Consider the following 21665-nt stretch of genomic DNA (forward strand, 5'->3'; position numbering starts at 1 on the left):
AAAGCGCTCGCGAGCATCATCACCATCATCCATGAGGAAATCTGAGCCTGTTACACTTTTCATATATCGTCTTAAAACTCACCCGTTTTTATAAGCTGCCTCAGTCACTTGGATGGAAAGTGCTTTGAGGCCTTGTGCGGATTGTGTGATATAAAACTGAGTTCATCATCATCGTTCTGCACCGGTTAACTGCTTCCAACTCTATGAAGCAAAACGATTGTCAACGAGCCAATGGCGAGCGGGGCCCTCGCCAATTGGAACGGTCCCCGCAGCGTTCTGGCCAACTCACCTCTCCCGCCGCTGAGAGTGGCTCACCGGGCCCGCCTGCCCGTTGGTGAGCGACGGGAAGGGCAGGCTGGGGGAGGTCTTGGAGACGGTGGACGACGACATGGAGGAGCCGGAGGAGGTCACCGAGCCGATGGACCCTCCCAGCGAGAGGTCGAGGCCTCCGTTCTTGGCCGCCGGCAGGTGCGGGGGTGGCTCCTCGGAGCTGTGCGACGCCATCGCCGCCTCCTTCCACAGCTGCTGGAGCTCCGCGGGGATGAGGCCTGGCGCCAGCGCACGGCAGACGACAACGGCGGTTAGCGGGGCGGTTACCGCAGCAGTAACTGGAGAGTGGTCGCCGGCAGGTCGCAACGTTGAAAAGCGCACGGTCGCACTTTACTTCACACGCGTTTGCAATTTACTCTGCTCAGTCGGTGGTAGTCGCCGAGGGTGTGACGAGGTTGATTTTTGTTTCATTCCTGTTGCTCCGTGCCCCCTGCTGCAATGTGTACCAATTGCCGACTTCATTGAGGGCGATATCGGCACATAAAATAAATATTGATGTATGATTGATGTAAATCCCTGTTAGACCCAGCACGAGGTTCCCTTTGGCGGTTGACAAAGACAAGTAACACTTTGTGCCAATGTCACGGAGAGAATGGGCTGCGGCGGCGGTGGCTACACACGTGGTCTGTCATCCAGCGGCACTGTTGAGGCGGCAGTGAGGGTTGGTGGATCACCGCACAGAGGTCGTGGAACTCCCTTCCCGTGGGCGTCGAGGATCTGCAATACCCCTGGCTCGCCAGGAGTAGGCGGTACAGCAAGTGGACTAATTGCCATTTGTTTCCATCTGTATGGAATACGAGTAATGCCCCGTCATATGCTTGGGTTTTCTCCAGGTGCTCAGGTTTCCTCCCCACTTGCATAATAAACACAACTCATCATTAATTGGCTGACAAACGTCACAAAATAACAACCCAGACCTCAGTGTGGCTCTCGTGGGTAAATAAGTAAATAAGTATTTATTTAAATCACTGCCTGAGTATTGCCATGGAAACGATGAGACGACTGTACCGGTCCTATTCCACTGAAGGCAGCTATCAGACATCACGTTTGGGTGTTGTCACCCAACTACAAACATTATACGCTGGGCAAACTACATAACTTAATTCACATCACAGTTGTGTGACATCATTGAGGTTATAGACGAACTACAATCACAATTGTTTCGAAAAGTGTCATTAGGATGAAGGGATATTTCAAAATATCTGAGTATGAGAAAAAAATTAGTTCACCCCTGTTTTTGTCGTGAACCTCAGCTGAGTCCCTTAGACTACTTGGGGGCCCTGAGCTTTTGCGCAGCCGGCCGGTGCCCTGGTACAGCCCAGAGGTCGAAAACGGGTTTTGATTTCTTACCCGTACCCGTACCCGGCCGCACCAGGGTCGCAAATGGGTACCCGTACCCGTACCCGGCCGGGTACGGGTAGCAGTTCCCTACTCGTACCCTACCCGAAATGAGTGAGAAACGGTGACTCACCAGTGACTCACGGCCTACCCGTACCCATACCCGGCCGCACCAGGGTCGCAAACGGCTACCCGTACCCGTACCCGGTCGGGTACGGGTAGCCGGGTATCGGGTAGGGTACGGGTATCGGGTAGGGTACGGGTATCGGGTAGGGTACGGGTATCGGGTAGGGTACGGGTATCGGGTACCCGGTTGCGACCTCTGGTACAGCCCACTCGAGATGTGCGCCGCTCATGCCAGTTCGGCTGAGAGACACTTTGGCTGTTGTCTCGGAGCGAATTGGCAATTCATATTCACTGCCCTTTATTTAAACAGACAATAGCCCGCCGAGGTTATTAATCTCAGATTTCCATCCATTGCAAATGTACTCATTCTCATCTTCATTAGTGAGAATAAAAAAAAAATTACTTCTTTTTAGGCCAGTGGCCCTTTCTTGCATAAATATTGACGAGAAAACTCAATATTACGAGCGACTCATGGCCGGTGAATGCAAAGTACCGCACGATCCCTTGGACAGAGTCGGTAACACAGACGAACGCGCACAGGTTGAGCGCGACAGAATGAACCGCCTTTCATGGACACAGAATAACGTGAGCCTCACTACGCACGACGGCAACTTTATTCACGCTTTGCGCGATTTAACTCGGCAACTGCACGCCGATGACGGACATTTTGTGCGAGTTGAGGGAATAAAAATTTGCCTTCAAATTAGTTTGGATATTTTAGCAGTCTTGTGAGCAAAAAAAAAACACGGCTGAGGAATTGGTATTAATTGAGATCCAGAGCTGCAAAGTAACACCGCGCCAATGCACAATCTCATTATTTCCTGATTAATATAAATTGAGAGGGAAAATCCAAACGTCAATTAAAAAAAGAAACACATACCTGCGAGGCTTAATAAAGAATGGTGTTGTAAATTAAGTTATTCCGTAATATTGTGCGTGTGCGACCGCGCTGATAACGTAACGCGAATTACTCGGCACTAAACGGAAGGGAGAGATCTGCTCGTACGAGGGGGAATCTTTGAGTACCAAAGCACAACATCGCAATACGTAACAAAGTGACGTTTAAACTAATGACACGCTTTGCTGTAAAATATAGTGAATTTAATATCCACGAGATACGCGAGACATTCACATTTAAGCATTACCGCTTCATTTTCTCAACATAGTCACATGGTAAAATGAATGCCAGTTTTATAGCAATATAACTACCGAATATTAATGTACCGGCCTCTTTGTATCCACTGCGGGGTGAAGCCCACCCCCCATGCTGTTTATGAAGGATGGTTGACCATACTTCACCACACTGGTGAGTGTAGGTCCGTGAAGGTTGGGGGGGAGGACAGCTTGTTCTGAACTCACTCGCCACCAATGCTGGCCGTGGCAGGACCACGGACTCGGGTCGCCGTGCTCGTCACGCAGCGCCGCTAACCACCGTGCCACCGCTCCCCTTGAACGGTGCTGAGTGTTTTTTTTCTTCCGCCCATTAAGACGTTAAGAGAGACTGGCACCTACCACAGTAATGTGGAATTACCACCACTGGCTCAGGGCACCCAATGGAGAGAAATACCACCTCACTCACAATGTGACTCAGTGTCGATGAGGTGTGACAAAGAATGGTTGTCTCTTTGTCTTGGTGAGACGATGTGAAACCCCGAGTTGACACCCTGACTCGTCTGCGAATTCACGACCTTCACAACTATTCGGTTATACGAGAAGACGGAGGGAAAATCCCGAGCCAGCCTCGTTTCATGAAGCACGTGGCGATACGTTGGCCATCTAAAGCAAAACACACACAGCCAGCCAGCGGCAGCAGCAGCAGCGCTGAACTATGAGGGGCGAGCAATGGGATACGACACTCGGGAGCTTTTTAACGAAATCCTACCTTTGAGCATCGTCGCCTAGGCCGATGCACATTACAGCGTTTAACCCCCCCCGTGCCCCCCACCCGAGTTGAACGCGGCGGCTGTGACCCCGCGCCTCCGAACACCCCGGTACTTGGCTGCGAACCCCGCGGTGGAACCACGGCGATGTGTCGTTGGGTTGCACTCGCTGGAAGGGGGTAACACCGCAGCTGCATGGACGTGGCTAAAGCCCCATATCTGTCACTATCCATCACCACGCAAATGGGGTAGACTGCACGCCCCCCCCCCCCCCATTTGCGTATCCCACCCCTATAACGAGAAAAAAGAAAACCCAAAACCTCCCTATCATTAGGATTTATAATGGAGGCCACAGTCGCTGTGCGGTTTCGAGTGGCGCGCTTGAGCGTGGCGCGGGGGGCCGTTGCCGCTTCATGCCCGTGGGGCGGCAGTGATTGTGAGACCAATTGCTTAAATGCGCACGACGATAATGTTGTCGTCGTTGTTGTTGTCGGTGTTGCTGAGCGTGAGCCGCGTCAAAGACTTGTTGAGATAAGACCCCTTCTACTCCTCGCGTGCACACACACGGCTCAATGGAAACACCCCCGAGATGCCGCGATAAAAACAAGGAAAGAGAATACTGCATGAAAAATACATGTACATATTTTAAAAAAAAAATCTTATCGGGACACGGATAATCCGTAGCCCTCCTTCTCTTGCTCCGACACGCAGCGTTTAATCAAGGGAGGCGTTGAATGTTGTGCACCCTTCAAGCAAACAATCTGATCGCTATCGGGACACCGTGCCTGCAGAGCTAAGTGAGAGCACAGCCATCAATAACCACGGCAGTCGCTACGGAAGATCCATTCGTCACATCCGCGCCGCCAGTGCCCGCCGATGTTGGTCGCCGCAGAAGCTACGAGTTCTTCTCGCTCCACCCCGCCACGCGCGGCCGTGGTGCCATTGCGCTAAACGCAATGGCACTCGGGCTGGGGCGATATATTTTTTCATGGTACAATTTCAAATGTCACGATGCGAACGGCGATATCGGGATCCCTCCCCCCCCTAACTTTGTAACGGTGCTTTTTCATGATGTGATTGTGTCGATTTTTTGTGATTTGATGTGCCTGTTGCCTGACTAAATATCACTTTAAAACTTGTTTTCAAACCGGCGTTCGCTCAACTCAACACTGCCCTAAGGCTTTTCTAATCATTTCAATATATGACGCGTATAACGCACAATGCGTTTAGTTACGCTAAATATAATTAAGCTATTAAACAAAATCTTAAAACGATGATGTCTTATAACTGCGATGTTGTCATTTTCCTCCCAAAAAGCATTTGGCGAAGGGCGAATGTTACGGATGATTTGCAACTTTAATTATTGCAGGTTTTTTTTAATTTCACGACTGATTTTTGTCTCGAAAGAAAATCATGAAGATAAATAAAATGAGCAACGATAATTATGACATTGCGATATTTAGCAAAAACGGACGATATGTGTTATGTTTGCAGCATCACATCAAAGTGGGTTGGGTTCAGAGGTCACCTGAGCGGAGGTCAAGTGTCTGCTTCTGCTTCTGACCTTGAGGGACTGGAATTCTATTTCACGACTTGCTCACTCCCCCTGCTCGGTTCCGAATTGAAGACTTTCGCACTGCGTAGGTTTGTCGCGGTTGCACCGTACAGAAATCCGATGCTTTTCTGGGTCGTGGCGTGCAGTTTCTGACCCACGCATACTAGACATCTGTGAAAAAGAGCTTCATAGCTCATCGGATTCCTGCTCAGACAGTCTTCATAAAGATTCACATTCTTGGGACCTTCCTTCAGGAACTGAATTTAAGCACTTCCACAACACTATTCAGTTCTGAAGAAGCTCCTAAAAGGTGGAGTGAAACGTCGGACATTGTGCCAAACAGCATGCAGAGTGACCCGAAAACGCAGCGGAGAGCCGTACAGCCCAGCCGGGAAAAACGATGTAGTTGTACTCATTTGACAAATGTTATATATCGTTCCATATTTGTGTTACATATCGCACATCGCTATATGCGTCACTATGTAGGTAAGTCATTGCTGACCTGAATGAGGCCAAGGACTCGCAAAAGAGGTGATACTCCAGTTCTAATCACAGCTGCAACAAAGGCACAATTTGACCGAATTCCAAAATAACACCGCAAATGACTCAGTTGGGAACTTAGGTAGCAAGCGCTTCCTCCGACTGGAAGACTAATACCCCCAGTTCACCCTTGAAAATTAGACTATCGCCTGATCTCTTCCAAGTTCTCGCCTGCTTAAGCAAAAATAAAACTCGGAACATCTATTTTACAACTTTCCAAAGAGGCTAAATTGTACGCACTCAGTTTGCTATTCGAAACCTTTCACTCTCAAAGGAAGTCTGTGTCTCCACAGAAGCACCAAACCCCTGCAACTGGACATGAGCGAGAGGAACATGTCCCGAGCCTTCCAAATCTGCCCATCCTCACACCTCCAAAGGCGATGTCAGTTCCAACTGCCTGAGATAATCCCCATCACGATCCACATGCCACTGAGGGTTTCAAGATCTTTGTTTGCTCTCTTGTTAATGTATTCCCAAAGCCAATCAAATGTCTGTGCCATAGCTTTGAAGAGCAAAGACAAACAGACTTTCAAGAAAGGCCCCCCCCCCCGCCTCTTAACGTGCTTGGGGTGGCTCAGGGTTTGCTAATGCCGCGTGAGACGACTGCTCGGATTCTGGGTTAAAATCCGGGTACAGGAGGAGGACATTAACGGCTGTCTCTGACTTTCCGCTGCAAAACAACGTGTTCTCTACGGGCAGTGAGCAGTAACAATTGACAGCCCATTGTGAAACCGCTGCCGGACGAAGGCCTTCTCACGCCATGCCAGACATTTAATTAACCGTGATGTGCCGGAGTTTATTCGTGTGGGTTGCGAAGAGGAGGCCGGAAATGAGTTTGGATTTCACTCACCGCTGACGTTAGCCATGGCCGGGAATCGGAGCGAGGTCGCCGGATTCATGGCGCAGTGTGCTAACCACTCTGCCACTGCTCCTAATATTTAATGTATGAAGTAAAACAGTGTAAAGTGCACAGAGGCAGCATTAATTGCGACAATTCGACTGTGCATTGCACCTCCTAGTAATGAATCTGCTCGTCAAGATTGAGTTCAAAAACATGCTGTATGTCCAAAGTTGTTTTTCCATGACTGTATTTATCTTGTTTAGTGGTTCCCACTACTTTTCTATATGAGTTATTACTTCTAAACATTTGAATAACTGTACAATCATGCAAATACACAAAGCCTAAATCAGCATGGATTCAAAAGTGGAAACTTTTGCAGCAATTTACAAAAACATCCGTTTTAGTTGATGTGTTCGCCACTGGACTACGCATTCAAAATTTGGCCCAGATTTGTAAAAAATTGGCATATATGCTACAAAGACAAAGATCGCGTCTATAACCTCCACAGACTGTTGTGGCAAGTGCTGTTAGTGAGCACATATCAAGGCCAACATGGCACATGAGGGAGTGAGTGGCCAGCACCCATGCCCAACCGCATTTGTCCCCCCTTTGTTGATGTTGATACACCACACCGGATACTTATTTAAGGCTGGGGTGACCCACAGGAGGCTCAGGACAAGTTCAGAAATTCAGAAATTCGTCACTGTTATTGAACTTGGGTCGTCCGGGTTTGTAGCGCAGTGCGACAACCATGGCACTACTGCCCCCCGTGTCAACATCTCGCACTTGGCGAGATGTTAGCTACCTCGCCTGGTATGCAGGAGGTCGTGGGTTCGATCCCAACCCTGAAGCCTATAAATTTGGAGTTTGCGTGTTTCTCTCCCCGTGGTCGCGTGGATTTTTCTCTGGGTCCTCTGGTTTTCCACCTCCAATATTTATAATCAAGATGCGTTTGGCTGCTGCTATAAACGTCCACGTGATAAGCCACTTAGTTGAGCTATCATATATGGCCGGGTTGCTTCTGAAAAATAGCTACATTGCAGCTCGGTGGGCTTCACCTTGTAAAATAAAAATAAAAATATTTATAGTTGTTTACATACATACACACACATTCACACTCTGACACACATACATTCAACTCAGCCAAGTGCTACCTTCCTTTAACGAAGATGATCACCACAAATGTAGAACAAATTTCATATTCACCGATTCCAAACAAATTAAATGAAGGGGAAAGAACGAGGACAATACTTTCAAATTATTTAGCAGAATGCTCAACCCTCTCTACATTCGCTGTGCATATTGTATGGCATTAATTAATAAAACATTGCAGACTAGTTATTTTGACATGCTCTTTTGGGATAGAATTGTCCTAGCAGTGAATTTTAATTGCCAGCAGAGACCGGTTAGAAAAGAAAAAAACTGGAAATGTATGATACTGCCTTTAACTATGTACACATACAACGGTCCCTTCCTATAACCTGCACAGAAAGTGCTGTTAGCGAACACCTATAAAGGCCGCCACGGCACACGAGGGGGTGGGTGGACAGCACCACACCTAGCCACCTTCGTCTCCCTCGTGGTGATATTTACCCATTGCACCAGGTACTCATTTGAGGCTGAGTTGACCTAGGTGAGGCCCAGGACTGATTCAGATAATTATAATCATCACTGGTGTTAGCCGTGAGCGGGAATCAAACTCGGGTACGCTGGGTTTGTAGTGCAGCGCACCAACCAATACACACTATCACTCCCCCTGCCCCTCCACGCACGCATACACACGCATTCACACACTCACAGGGCAAAGCAGATGGGATGAAACATTGTCTGGAAGGTGTTAGGGCCCCGCTGAATTATTCTCAAGAATTTTAATGTCATACACTCGTACCCCCATACCCTTTGGAAGCTGCTGTTTGGACTACGAACACACACAATTCACTGAACACACATCCATACCTGGGTAATGCATATGGTGATGGTTGTCTTAGCCGCGCGCTGAATTTACAACTCTTAACCTTTACGATGTTGGCATTTTCCCACGACACCTGTTGACTTGTACTACTACACTTGCAGCTGAGGGCACCTGTTAATATCTCATCATCATCATCATTATCAGGCGTGCTCTATTTACTGGTCACGTGGCACAGCAATCTCTCTATTTGCTGCACACGGACTGGTTCCATAACTCCATCTCCTCGGTGGACGACCCTATTGGATGCGCTCGGTTTACTTTGGGTGTCACTCAGTCAATAATTAAGGCGTTTTCATTTTCCTGCCAGTTAAAGTTACATCTTTGTGTTGAACTTATTTCGCACCGTTATGCAGCCAACCGTGCTAATCGGAGGTGCGATGGGAAGGACAACGTGCAGGGGTGCATGCTTGTTCTCTAATCCAACTGTGAATCTTCCTGTCTCTCCGTTTAATTACAAGCGTGCATCTCTGTACGCTAACTTGTACACATTTCGGTGTTTGCACCATTGTGAGCGTCCACGTTTTCTGATCTGTAAGCCGTCGAGGCTCTCGCGTGCAATGATCTTAAACTTTCTTCCATCTGTACAATCTCAATAAACATGGCAACGTTGGCCCAGCATAAGATTTCACAGCCAATCTTAATTTGCTTGGGAGTCGTTTTAAAACAACCACGTGGCCTAACCCAAAAAGCAATCGATCCTTGTATTTCCTACCAAAACCTATGGTTTCTGGACTTTATTATTTAAAAATGTTTTGTTAATATTCATACCTTTGTTTGTGAGCGCTCCGGTGATATCATCAATTTCTACATGAACTGAGCGCCTTTTTATTGTCGAGATGATAGTGGAACTCCAGCAACTCTGAAACGCTCACGCACCTTGCTGAAGCCCAGGCCGGGGAAGGCTCTGCTGCATGAGGCCTTGCCGCTGCAGGTTCAGCAGGTGCTGCTGCTGCAGCTGCTGCATCTGTAGCAGCTGCTGCTGGAAAGCCAGCTGCTGCGCCGCTAGCTGATGCTGAGCCGGCTGCGGCTGCTGCTGCTGGTGCTGCAACGGCAAGGGACGCACAGACACACACACATGAAACAACAACAAAAAAATACTACTACAACAACGACGACGACAGCTGCCATTCCCAGCTAAGTGACAGTGATGCCACCAAAGTGTCACATGCACACATGGACGCACGTGATGCACGCACACGCTCACGCGCGTACATAAACACACGCGCACACAAGGGCACGCGGACAAACACACGTACACCTGCACATTCATGCACATGTACGCACGTTAATATACGCGTGCACGCGCACACGCATGCATGCTCGCACACACATGCACGCAATGTTTTATTTAAAGTTGTTTTGCACTCACAAGAACCCTGGAGAACCAACCTTAAAGTTCATAGGTTAATGTTGAATATTTGACCTCTCCGATGATTATGTATTTCACTGAAAAGTTTAGGCTACGTTTAAAAAAAAATTGCTGAGGCATCAATTAATTTCAATGCAGGCGTTCATGTCACACACAACATCATCATCATACATCAACACTACCGCCACGTATCCACACAGGTGGTGTGCATTACCAGCCCACGGATTTGATAAAACTAAATCTAAAAGCACTCAACAATAACAACAACAATACAGAAGCAGTCAACAGCAGAGGCTGGCTTGTCAGTCGGCTCGGAAAATGCTTGCGATTGATGTGTGCGCAGATCTGCCGAAAAGGTGATCAAAAAGTGTGGGGCGTGACATATCACTTACATTCTACCGTAACATTAGGCTGCCATGGTGCGTGTTAATGGTGAGCAGACTGGGACTTGCGATCGAAAGGGCCGCGGTTTGATCTCCCAGCAGCTGCAACAACGGTGCGAATTTCTTACGCTCCCCTTCCCCACCTCTCCTGCCACAGCAAGCAACGTAAATGGGCGTCGGAGTTAGTCTATCAGCAGGGCGTGGGTGGTGAGGTAGGGTGTGGGTATTGTTAAGTCTCCCATGGTGTCTGAGGCCAACATGGAAGAGTAGGCCAAATGCCCTCCACTAGAGGGAGCTCTGAAGACGCTGACACCCTCAGGCGAGAGGCTTTTCGACCAGCGGTGGAATGAGCAACTTATCGCAGGGCTGTGTCTTTACCTTTAGCTTACGAGAACAAAGGGCAAATGTGCAGTCGAGAACTGCATTGAAAGGCAAATATTAATTTTCATTTGAAGCTTTCACGGGTTTGAAGCTTTCACGGATGTGGACCACGCAGTTGCAAAGACAATGCATATGCTAGCAGAGCATGTTTTTGTTTGCATGTTCACCACAAGTATGTGTGGTTAATGCAGGCATAAATCTTTGCAAACGTTTTCTCTTTGGTGTTTTAACATCTTACCACCTGGGTAAAATCAATTCTGACATTTTGATACTGGCTAGAAAGGTCCCATGAGTATGTTTTATTGTTGATTACGCCTGTACTGAAAATGTAGTTAACAACAAAAAACATGACAAAACATATATAGTGAGAAAACTAACTCTTGCCATTTAATACAGATGTTTTATATAATTTTGCCCGTGTAAAATGTCGCTGTAATCTTGGTAAAATATCATACACAATGGTAAAAAAATAGGTAAAGCTATCAGACAAAATGTGGTAAAAATCCTTGAGATATTCCACAGTCACCAGACATGAGCCCAGTTGCAAACTGTCACTGCTTTAAAGAATCAAGTGAATTCCATTTAAAATGTTTCAATGAACTGGCGGCCCCACCGGCTCAGATTGACTTCCATGTTTCCACAGTTAAACAATCGCACTTGCAGGGAGAGTCATTCTCCAGCAAGAATGCGGCGAGCAATTTGTTTAAGCAACGAGTCAGAGATTTATTTTGGATGGGGATTGAAGCCTTGGGACGTTGATGAGATCTGAAGGGGATCGGGAATGTAAGTCACACCTTTTCTGTGAAGGAGGTCACTCATTTCTTTCGATAAACTAAACTATTTTTCATTTCATCAGGTAAGGCCCGCTGAGCTACACAGCTCTTGCTTAGGAGCCACAAATGATAGCTCAACGAAGTGGCTTATCACGTGCAAATGTATAGCAGCCAAATCATCTAAACCCACGTTGATTCTAATTGTGGAGGGACAAAACCAGAGGACCTGGAGAAAGATCCACACGACCACGGAGAGGACGAGCAAACTCCAAATCGACATCCGGCGTCAAGGTCTGGATCGAACCCAACACCTTCTGTTTACCAGGTGACGTAGTTAACGTCTCGCCGCTGTGACACTTTTCGAAACCACGGGCTCCATCATCACTGTTCATATCATGAACCAACAAGACTATTCGTCATTTATGGGTTTCAGCATAGACGACAGAAACGGAAGTGAAGCTGTGGCTGCCAACCAGCCACACAATTATTTAGCGTCGAATCCATGCCCTCTCCCAACATCGCCTGAGGTCGTACGTGGGAATATCAGATAGAGTCTTCAAATCCGAAATAACTAACAATGACTCTATGCTGAGATGAGCATTTCCAACACTCAGCCAGTGGTGGAAATTCCACATTTTTTTTGGCAGGGGCCAGTCTCTTCACTGGACAAGCACCCTCGCCGAAATTCACAAAACTCCACCGCTCATTTGTATCGACCCTTGGTGAATTAATTGTGGGCCCAGTCGACCCCCGCCTTGACCGCGACTTAAACTCGCGACCTTCCCACCGCAAAAAAAGTCCCATCGCACTCGCGAGAGCAGCCGCCCGGCTGGACGTGCATACGGCACACGAACCTCCGTCGTCATTGTTTTTTTTGTTTAAAGTGTCCGCCCTCTCTTTATTGTTTCTCGACGCGCTGCTGCTCTGGCTTTCTGCAAGGGCTCGCGGATCACAATGGCAACGTTACAAAGTTTAGTTTTTTGACACGGTGACCGCCCATCTGGGAATAAGTGTCCATTATGCGCGGCGAAAAGGAACAGAGATAGCGGCGCTGACCGTGTCCGTCCGAACCGTCGAGAAACGGGCGGGCGAAAGGTTCCGCGCTATCAGATGTTTTCATACACCCCGCTTTGTTTACCTTTCCATCGCGCACAAAAGGAGATTCCTAATCTGGCAAAAATCTCAGCTTCCTTTGATTGTGTTCACGCGCGGCACCGTTATCAGCGGAGACAATTTTTCTCAGTATCCTGTTTACATTTCGGCAGCAGGCTGTGGCTGCTGTCTGATGAGTGCGTGGTTCAGTTTGAAATAAAAAAAAAGTAGGAAAAGGGGGGTGGGAGAGGGGGGTGCACGGGATGCGAAGGGGGTTTAGGAGAACCGCTGAGGTCTGTCAATTTGATTTATGAGGGTGTCAGTGCGCGGAGCACTCCACCTGCCCATCGCTACCCTCGAACGAGGCACTCAATTAATCAGCGAGCCGGCATCCTGCTACCTCACAGCTCGCTTCACGCTTTAAACGTCAGGCTAATTTAACTGCACCTCCAGGAAAGGGGAAGACGAAACTCCCTCGCCGGCTCTCCGCGGCTCCGAGACGGAGAACAATCAGTGTTTTCGGGCTCGGCAAAGGCCTCCCTGGGTGTCGGGTGATTCATTAGCAAACATCCCAAATGAGAACTCGCGAGACCGCGGCTCTCCCGCCGCAAAAGAAAGCGAATACGACAGAAGCGGCGGTGGCGGCGGCGGCAGCGGCGGCAGCGGGCCGCGTACCGCCCACGTACCCCTCGGCACCTTGATAGCTTTATTTCGCTCGCTCGCTTGGAGCCTGCTTGCATGAAACGCACGATCGCGTTAACGCATGATCACACGAGCGCACGCGATCGTGTGTCTGCGCGTTCACGCGATCGTGCGCTCGGTTGAACGCGCAGACACACGATCGCGTTAACGCACGATCACGTGAACACGTGAACACGTGATCGTGAGCGCGCTTGCGTGGTGAACTACGGCGATCGTGGCTACGAGCAACACACAACACAGTGCGTTTTGAACCTCCGATTGTCGACTTTAACAGGCGAATAAATGATCACTGATCCACGATCATCCATCTCGTGAGATAAAATGTGTTACCCTCTTCTTTGGGAAGTTAATGGTTGGCAATTACATAGCTGGTGCCTGATATAGTAATGTGGAATTTCCATCATTAATTAGGGGCTTCCAACAGAGATGAAGGTCATTGTCGCCCCCATTCTCATGTGAGCATAGATATATCAAAACACCATCGTTAAAATGTGCGATGTTAAAGAGGATATCCCCAGGACTAATATACGCTCATAAAGAATTGACTAAACATCCCGAGCAAGAAATGAAAACGTTACCATCGTTATTTGAAAACACTACCTCTGCGAATGAGCGGTGAATTGATGCTCTTGACGCAAGGAGGGTTTAGCGACGAAAACCAAAATGCCGACATAGCCGCGCAAACACTTGTCAAGTTGTCACAGGAATTTCGGGTCCATTCCTTTTTCAAACGACGTTTTGTGCTCAGTGTATAAAAACAAGGGCGGTTGAACCGGGTAGGTGTTGGGGGGTGGGGGCGTAGAGGCAGTAAAAAACACTTTATAAAAATGAGCGATGTTTTCGCTGATAAGCATCAGAGATATACCGCGGGATTTCGCGTTAGGGGATGAGGCAAGGTAAGGGGACGACACTGAAGCCAGAAATGACAAATGTGAGCTTTGCTTGGCCACGATACGAGATAAGAGTTGGTGGAGCTAAGGAGAGCACGGCGCTAAATTGGAGAAAGAAAGACATTTGAGATGTGGAAGGGACGAAAGAAACGTGAACGTAACACAACGGGGCCCTCCGACGTGTCGTCGGGTCGTGCCGCGTTGTTTGGCAACGATGTCCGACGTTTCGCTCCAAGTGCCGGGGAGCTTCTTCGGGAACCGAGTTGTTCGGGAACTTAAATGGTTGCTGAACAAGTTCCCGAGCAAGTGCAGCAAAAGCGTCCAGACCCGATTCTCAACGACGTGAGAGCGCACGGCAGAGCTAGAAATACAACTTAGTATGATGTGGCCGGGTTGCAAAGAGGAATCGTCACATTTTTGTACATTTGCAAAGCCATTCCCCTCCAAGTGGCTTATTTATTATAGGAGTGTAATAATAATGCACTCACTGCCTTGGTCGTCAATAAACAAGAATGAGGCAATTTTGTTGGAGAGCTGTGCGCTGTGGTGGATTAATTCCATTGAGCAATTTTCGACATCGCTGCTCCATTTATCTCTATGCGGTAAAGGGTATTTCATCAACGCGTTAGCTCAGAGGGTATTGGTGGTTAATATCGTTATTAATAATACTGATCGGCACTCTATAAACCGCTACGCATGTTCAAGAGAAGGTGATATTGTTGATGAGGGTGCATTTGTTACACTCTACAGATTGGCGTGACGTAGATTTCACAAAATAACAACAGTTACGCACACGTGAAGATATCTCCCATACATCTCAGAGAGACGATGCAGGCATGCGATGTCCGTGAGCACCGGCGGCAAGGCCACAACTACACCCAACCCGCTTGGTCTCTTCCCCAATGCTGATGACAAAACCTGCACTGCGGTAAGGGCTTTGCTCAAGGCTGAGTCAACCGGGAGTGGGCTCAGGTTCTGGTTGTATTTGGCCGACAGGTGAAGAACCTGGCTAAGATGCGCATGGGTAGCTACTGAATCCAGATGGCTGGTATTGGTGCGCAGTGCACTAACCACCAGGCCAACACACACCGTGTCTCTGCGCCAATACGGACGTGCAGAAAACTCAAATCAAAAATCCCTCAATGGAGCCCGAGCCGGCTGTTGGGGCAAGTGGCGTTGGCGAGCATGGCACACGAGGGGGTGGTGTGGCCGTCACCACGCCCAGCCACCGTTGTTCTCCCCGGTGCCGATGTCTACACACCGTTACCATGCCACCATTTAAGGCCGAGTCAACCCAGGCGAAGCCCAGGTGCGGTTCACAAATCCGCGGGGGGAGATTTGCCGGTCATTGAACTCGGGTCCGCCGGGTTTGTAGTGCAACGCTCTAACCACGACACTACCGCTTCCCACCTCGATCTGCGCTGATATACACATGGACACATGCAGACACGTGCGCACACGCACGCACGCACCTACACGTGCGCACACACGGGCATGTTGTACAAATTGCTGTGACAGGCGTTGTGGTCATGCTTGTTTGAGGGCCGACTCATCCCCCAAATTCACTGTGTATATTTATTTATTTCATTCCATCTTCACATTTCGCCCCCTTGCCTCGCTCGCCCCCAACCCAGCCGCAATAATCTGTAGCAGCGTGTAACGTGTGCACTAATTCAAATCATCCGGCGGGAGCAGATTAATATTTGGGACGGCCTGTCGCATTACAAATCAGCCTCATGCATGCGGACACGAGGGGCGGGAGGGGGCATCGAATGGACTCCGGCATTCAAATGAGCAGCGGCTTTCTCCCCGGTGTAACGTGGCAGGCTCACGCGATACTCTGCTAGGCCTTCTCTACAAAAAGAGCTCGGATGAAAAGATCGAAGCGTAAAGCCAACACAACCCAACAGGTGTAATTTTTTCCCAAGTTATTCTCGATGATACCCAAACTGTCGTCATCAACAACAACAACAACTCTCTGTCTATGTGCCGTGTCCTTTCTCACAGACGTCGGTGATCGTGGCGTTCCATTTAGCTCTGTCCATGATATCTCGTCAAGAACTTTGCACGACATACTCCGAGTTGCATCCAGTTGTTCAAATCGCTTATGTACTAGATTCATTCTTGTACCTTTAACATTCCCAGTGAAAACATTATATTCAATACCTTGTATTCTCATTGCATGTCCAACAACATACTATACCCATGGTCAAATCACCCCAAATGCTCCTGATCTTGTGGTATCTCAGAGGCTAAGCAGGAGTTGGTCATGGTTAAGAACTGGATGGGTGAGCACCAGAGACTGCAAGCTGCAAGGTGTTCTGTAGGTGGTGCTGGCACAGGTGGCCAGGAGATGGTGGCTCCTAGTGCTGAGCCCTGCTGTGCGTGGGGATCTGAGCGGTTTCCCCTCCTACACGAAGCCAGACACTGATTATAATTCTTATGGCATTGGCCAAACAATCCAGATGCAGGACCATCCTGTTCAACAAGAGTCTTGAGACTCAATGAGGCTATTCTTAGATGAACAAATAGTCTGATAATTAATTATCAGTGTTAAAAATACAACCTTCATTTACAGTAAATAACCTTTTTGGGCAGGGCGGCAAATACAAAACGATTTTAGACAATGTAAAACATCTTCACTTTTGACGCAGCATATGCGTCTATAAAAATGCATGATAAGAATACGTAATAACGATGGTTATTCATCAAGGCTCAATACTCCCTTCTCCTATGCGAGTCTCTTCTCAGGGAGCTCAGACTTCTGCACATGTGACATATCTTGTTCTGCTTGCGTTGTTTGGCCAATCCCAAGAAGGCATTCGCATAGGCATTGGCCATTTAGAGAAATAACCCTTGGGAAAATGTGGTTCAGAGATTCTTCTGCGGAAATGAAAGAAAACTGCCGGTGTCTTCTCTTGACAACCACCGGACAAAGATCTCTCCTCGTATCGCCACACAGATCACTGGGGCAGGCGTCGTTATCGAGCACATCTCAAGATTGGCACGGAGCGCGAGGAAGTGGTGTGGCCAACATAACCCTCACTGCCTTCATCTCATGAGTGCCGATGTTTACATATTGCACCAGGCACTTATTTAGGGCTGGGTCGACCCACGGGAGTCCCAGGACTCGGTACGGTTATTTTCCACTGATTGTGAGGCAGTGGCTTGGAATTGAACTCACGTTTGACGATATTCGCCACTCATGTTAACAAAGATAAAGATCTCCCGAATAGCCTTAACAGACTGTAGGGGCCAGTGCTGTTAGCGAGCCCCTATGAAGGCCGGAACGGTACACGAGGGGGTGGGTGGCCAGCACCACGCCCGACCGCCTTTGTCTCCCTATTGGCAATGTTTACACACCGCACCGGGTACTCATTTCAGGCTGAGTCGACCTAGGGGAGGCCCAGAACCGGTTCAAATAATCGTCACTGGTGTTGGCCGTGAGCGGGAATCGAACCCGGGTCGCCAGGTTCATAGCGCAGCACGCTAACCGCTACACTACCGCTCCCCACAACTCACATTAACTCATGTTAACAATCACACACACACACGTGCACAAACTACCTCTTTGGGTTGCTTATTTGAGTGCTGTTGTTGCTGCTGCTGCTGTTGCTGTTGCTGCTGTTGCTGCTGCTGCTGCTGCTGTTGTTGTTGTAGAAGCTGCAGGTGTAGCTGTTCCTGCTGCTTCTTGTAAAACTCCTGCAGTTGCTGGTGGCACAAGAAGGGCGGAAATACGACGACGAGTGAGGAGAGAAATGCGACTGCGATGAAAAGGGAAAACGCGGCGATCCACTGGAAAATATTAACAACTTTATTTGGTGATGCTGCTGCTGCTGTGTTGGCACAGCTGCTAAGGTGCTGTGCTTGTGAAGCACAATTAACCAAATGAACTCAACACGTACTTCAATAAGACTGTGACCTTATAAAGGAACGTATATAAAATAGGCGATGTTTCAGTTAGCGGTCGTTCTTGTCCTCATATGATGTCACCGAATATATATATTTTTCCTTTGAAGGCAGTCTTACCGTCGAATGTGTTGGGTTTTAAATGGACCATGAAGGCACAAAACAAGGGCTGAAAAGTGATCGTAGGACAAGAGCTGTTTCGTTATTTCAGATTCAACCATTTCCTTATAATATTCGCAAGGGTCACACGCGCATCAAATTTTGAGAGCCATTAATATGCGTTTCGTTAAACATGAAATGCAGCAATAAATAATTGCTAACAGATCACGTGATCTCCGAGTTCATTCCGTGACCGGCTGTCGAACTGTGGTTGACATCGTTTGTTGCATCTCTCCCTCCCGTTCGGCATACCTCAGGCACATCCGCAACGCCTTCAAATCATCCAGAACGACGCCGCTAGACTAATTTTTCAACCTCCGGAAATCATCCCACATCGCGCAAACTCTAAAACCCTTACACTGGCTACCAATCAAATACAAAACACTTCAAAAATCATCCCATTACGCATCCACAGCAATACACAACCAAGCTCCACTTTGCATCAGAAACATCATGCAGATCAAGCAAAACAACCCAAAACACTTTTCCAACCACCTAAAAGCAAAGACAAAACCGTAGGGGACAGATCGTTCTCATTTGCAGCACCACACCTCTGGAACAATCTCCCCGAAGCAATCCACACACTCAGGACTCCGTCACCACGACATTCAAGTGACAACTCAGCAACAACAACAACAATACATCTCTTTTCACTTGCACACTAAACTCACAGCTTTTATTTTTTATATTTTAAACAACTTTAGATCGTACATACATATTTACTGATTGTATAGAATTGTCTGTCCTTGTTTTTACACGTATCAATGTGATGATGGCGCTGTGCGTGGCAGATTTGTGCCAGAAAGGCCCCACACGTGTTTTAAACAAAAATAAAATTTACTTGTCTTGTTGCTCACGGTCATAAAGTTAACCAGATGACAGCTCATAGATATTAGACTTACACTCAGTGCATGGCAGACTTGAGCAACCATCGTGGTATATTAATATTATTCATCATAAATGTTTTTGGGTGAGATCGTGTAAGTATAAATGTGTCTAAATGTGATCCAACACATTTATACATATGCGATCTAAACCAAAAACATTTATTATGAATTACATTGGTCGCCAAAGCCTACGTGTTAAACGATATTAATATTATTATTGTGGTGTCATTGCCTATAAAGCTCTGGGTATCAACATCGATACACATACCTCCATTCAGTGTCTCCACATACAACACGGACGATTTAGTTATCATCCTTTTTGGCTTTCCAGACACGTTATCCAGCAGCATGTGTTTCAGCAATAACTCTGGAGGGATTTTGACTTTCTCGGTCTCATCGGCAGAGTCTAGCCTGTTAAGCGGACACAGCTGCCTGATGAGTCCTACTGAAGGCGAGTCTCAACAATGTCTCGCAAGCTGCTTCGTGATCTGTTTGTCACAAATCGTATCTCGGTATTTTACTTGTAAGTAAAACCTACAACAGGAATAACATTTTATTATTTGCGAATCCACAACATCCTTTTGTCAGCGTAAGACGGTGGCTCTTCAGCATTCACTTTGTTTTAAGGTGATTTTAATTATTTGAACATTTCGTGTAATTACTGAATAGACCGCTCCAGGATCAGACTCTGGTGAAGCCACTCGTCGCTTTCCGATTATAACAACATATATTTGCGTTTATTAATCTTGTAGAACTAGCTGAAAACACCTTTTTATTGTAACTAATCTGTGGTAATTGTAACCAGTGGCTCTGTCATATAACCGGATTGACCCCCAACCATATGAATGTGGAATTTCCACAACCGGCTCAGGGACAGAAATTAAAATGAGCGCTGCCCTAAATCCTCAACTGCGCAGGGGAACAACTTGGATGTATAAATGTGAGCTTTTGTATACAGCACCAACACACGAAGTTTGTCCCTGTCGGGAACAACAATCTCGCAGGGGTCTTTAAGGTGTACCGCGCAGCAGGTCGCACGCTTAGATAACTGTCCGCAAACATTAGCACACGGCTGTGGTGGGATGCTAATGGGGCCTGCAATTCCTCCATCGGTCAGTCTCGCTTTTTCACACCGAGAGACCGAAGAAAGAAACACTCATCAGATAAATGCAAATCGGAGGGACGTCGCATCGACGGTTAAGGAAATGGGGCTTGGGAAGGACAAGTCACCACATGGGATGATGGCCGATGGGGAAGACCGGAGATAGAATGGCAGCCAAAGAAGAGAGCATGGCCGATATAGCGCAATCACCGCGGAGACGGAGCGATGAGATCGGCTCCTGTGCAGGAGGAAGATGGACTTTGGCATCACTGGACTCACGAGGGATCGCGACGGCACGGGGAGGCCTTCATCTTAGCAGCGGATAGACAATGACTAATGGCGATGATGTAGTTGGAGTCGAGCCGTCATCTTTGTGCATAATAGTTTGTTGGCAAGGGCACTGACCACGAGTCCACTAAACGACGTCTCAAAGCCAAAGCACGAGCATTGCTTAGGGTAGACATGTAACTGTTCACATAAAAAAGAGTAAGACCTACAATTGCTGGTTCCAAGGCCTTCATTTCGCACCACACATTTAATTAATAACTATTCCTGGGGCAGCCAAAAGTTAAAGTGTCTCTCCTTGTTCAAATAAGCGAGGGTGCCGTGCATCCATAATGCGTGCGTCCTTGAGTCAGCGGTGGTGAAAATTGTCCATGAATATGGCGGGGGGGGGGCAGTTTATCCGAACGATGACATCTGTTGACGTTCCACAGAGTGGTGCTTTTTTAACGACCCCAACAAAATGATGATGATGATGGGCTGAGTGAACCCCCCCCCCCACCAAACCCACCCCCTCCTCCTCTGATTGGGGTTTGAACTCACAACCTTTCAATTGCGAGCCGAGCTGTCGAACCATTAGGCGCGCAGCCTGGCGATATAAATAAATATATAAATAATTCCGCACCAAAGAGCAGAACCCAATCCAGTTTTTCCATCTGCGGCTGAATTTCCCCTCACTTGCATCGCATGTTCCAGATAGAATAGGTCAAACGGCAGCACTTTGAAAGTCCCTGACCTGTTTTGAAGGTGGTGCTTCTATCTTCTTTCCCCTCCCTTTGACAAAACCATCATTATCTGCCTCTCCGCAGGATGCCAACACCTGCTGATGATGTTAATTAATCTGTCATCCCGCGCGCCCGAACCCCGGCCTGCCCCGAGATAAGGATCTTTGCAAATGAATGTAGAGCAAAGCGTTCCCCCTTGCTCGCCTGCCTTGCCTGTCGCCACACAAAGCCAGCCCCCCCCACCCCCAACTCTCCTCTTCCACCTCCAATATATATATTTTTAACACCCCCTCCCCATCCACCGCCGCCCTCAAACGCGCCCAGCACCTGAAGGACATGTTAATAAGGCAAACACCGATCCTTTCTTCTTTCACACCGAATGACTTCAGCCGAGCGTCTGCTGACGGAAGGGGCCCGCTGATTATCAGC

General features: G+C 48.0%; 1 protein-coding gene across 8 annotated transcripts in view; it reads right to left on the minus strand.

Moving 5' to 3' along the window:
* The window catches only part of LOC144730017 (forkhead box protein P1-like), a 401316-nt gene that overhangs the window by 111266 nt on the left and 268385 nt on the right, over positions 1-21665 (minus strand). For all 8 annotated transcript variants that reach the window (XM_078610465.1, XM_078610470.1, XM_078610471.1 and 5 more), the window contains 3 exons: positions 17740-17883; positions 9459-9624; positions 290-548 (listed from right to left, as the gene is read on the minus strand). In XM_078610465.1, the coding sequence (XP_078466591.1) occupies positions 290-548; positions 9459-9624; positions 17740-17883 (569 nt within the window). The remainder of the gene's footprint in view (positions 1-289; positions 549-9458; positions 9625-17739; positions 17884-21665) is intronic.

Source organism: Lampetra planeri, chromosome 34, assembly GCF_965212315.1.
Source record: "Lampetra planeri chromosome 34, kcLamPlan1.2.h2, whole genome shotgun sequence".
NCBI classification, from domain to species: Eukaryota; Metazoa; Chordata; class Hyperoartia; order Petromyzontiformes; family Petromyzontidae; genus Lampetra; species Lampetra planeri.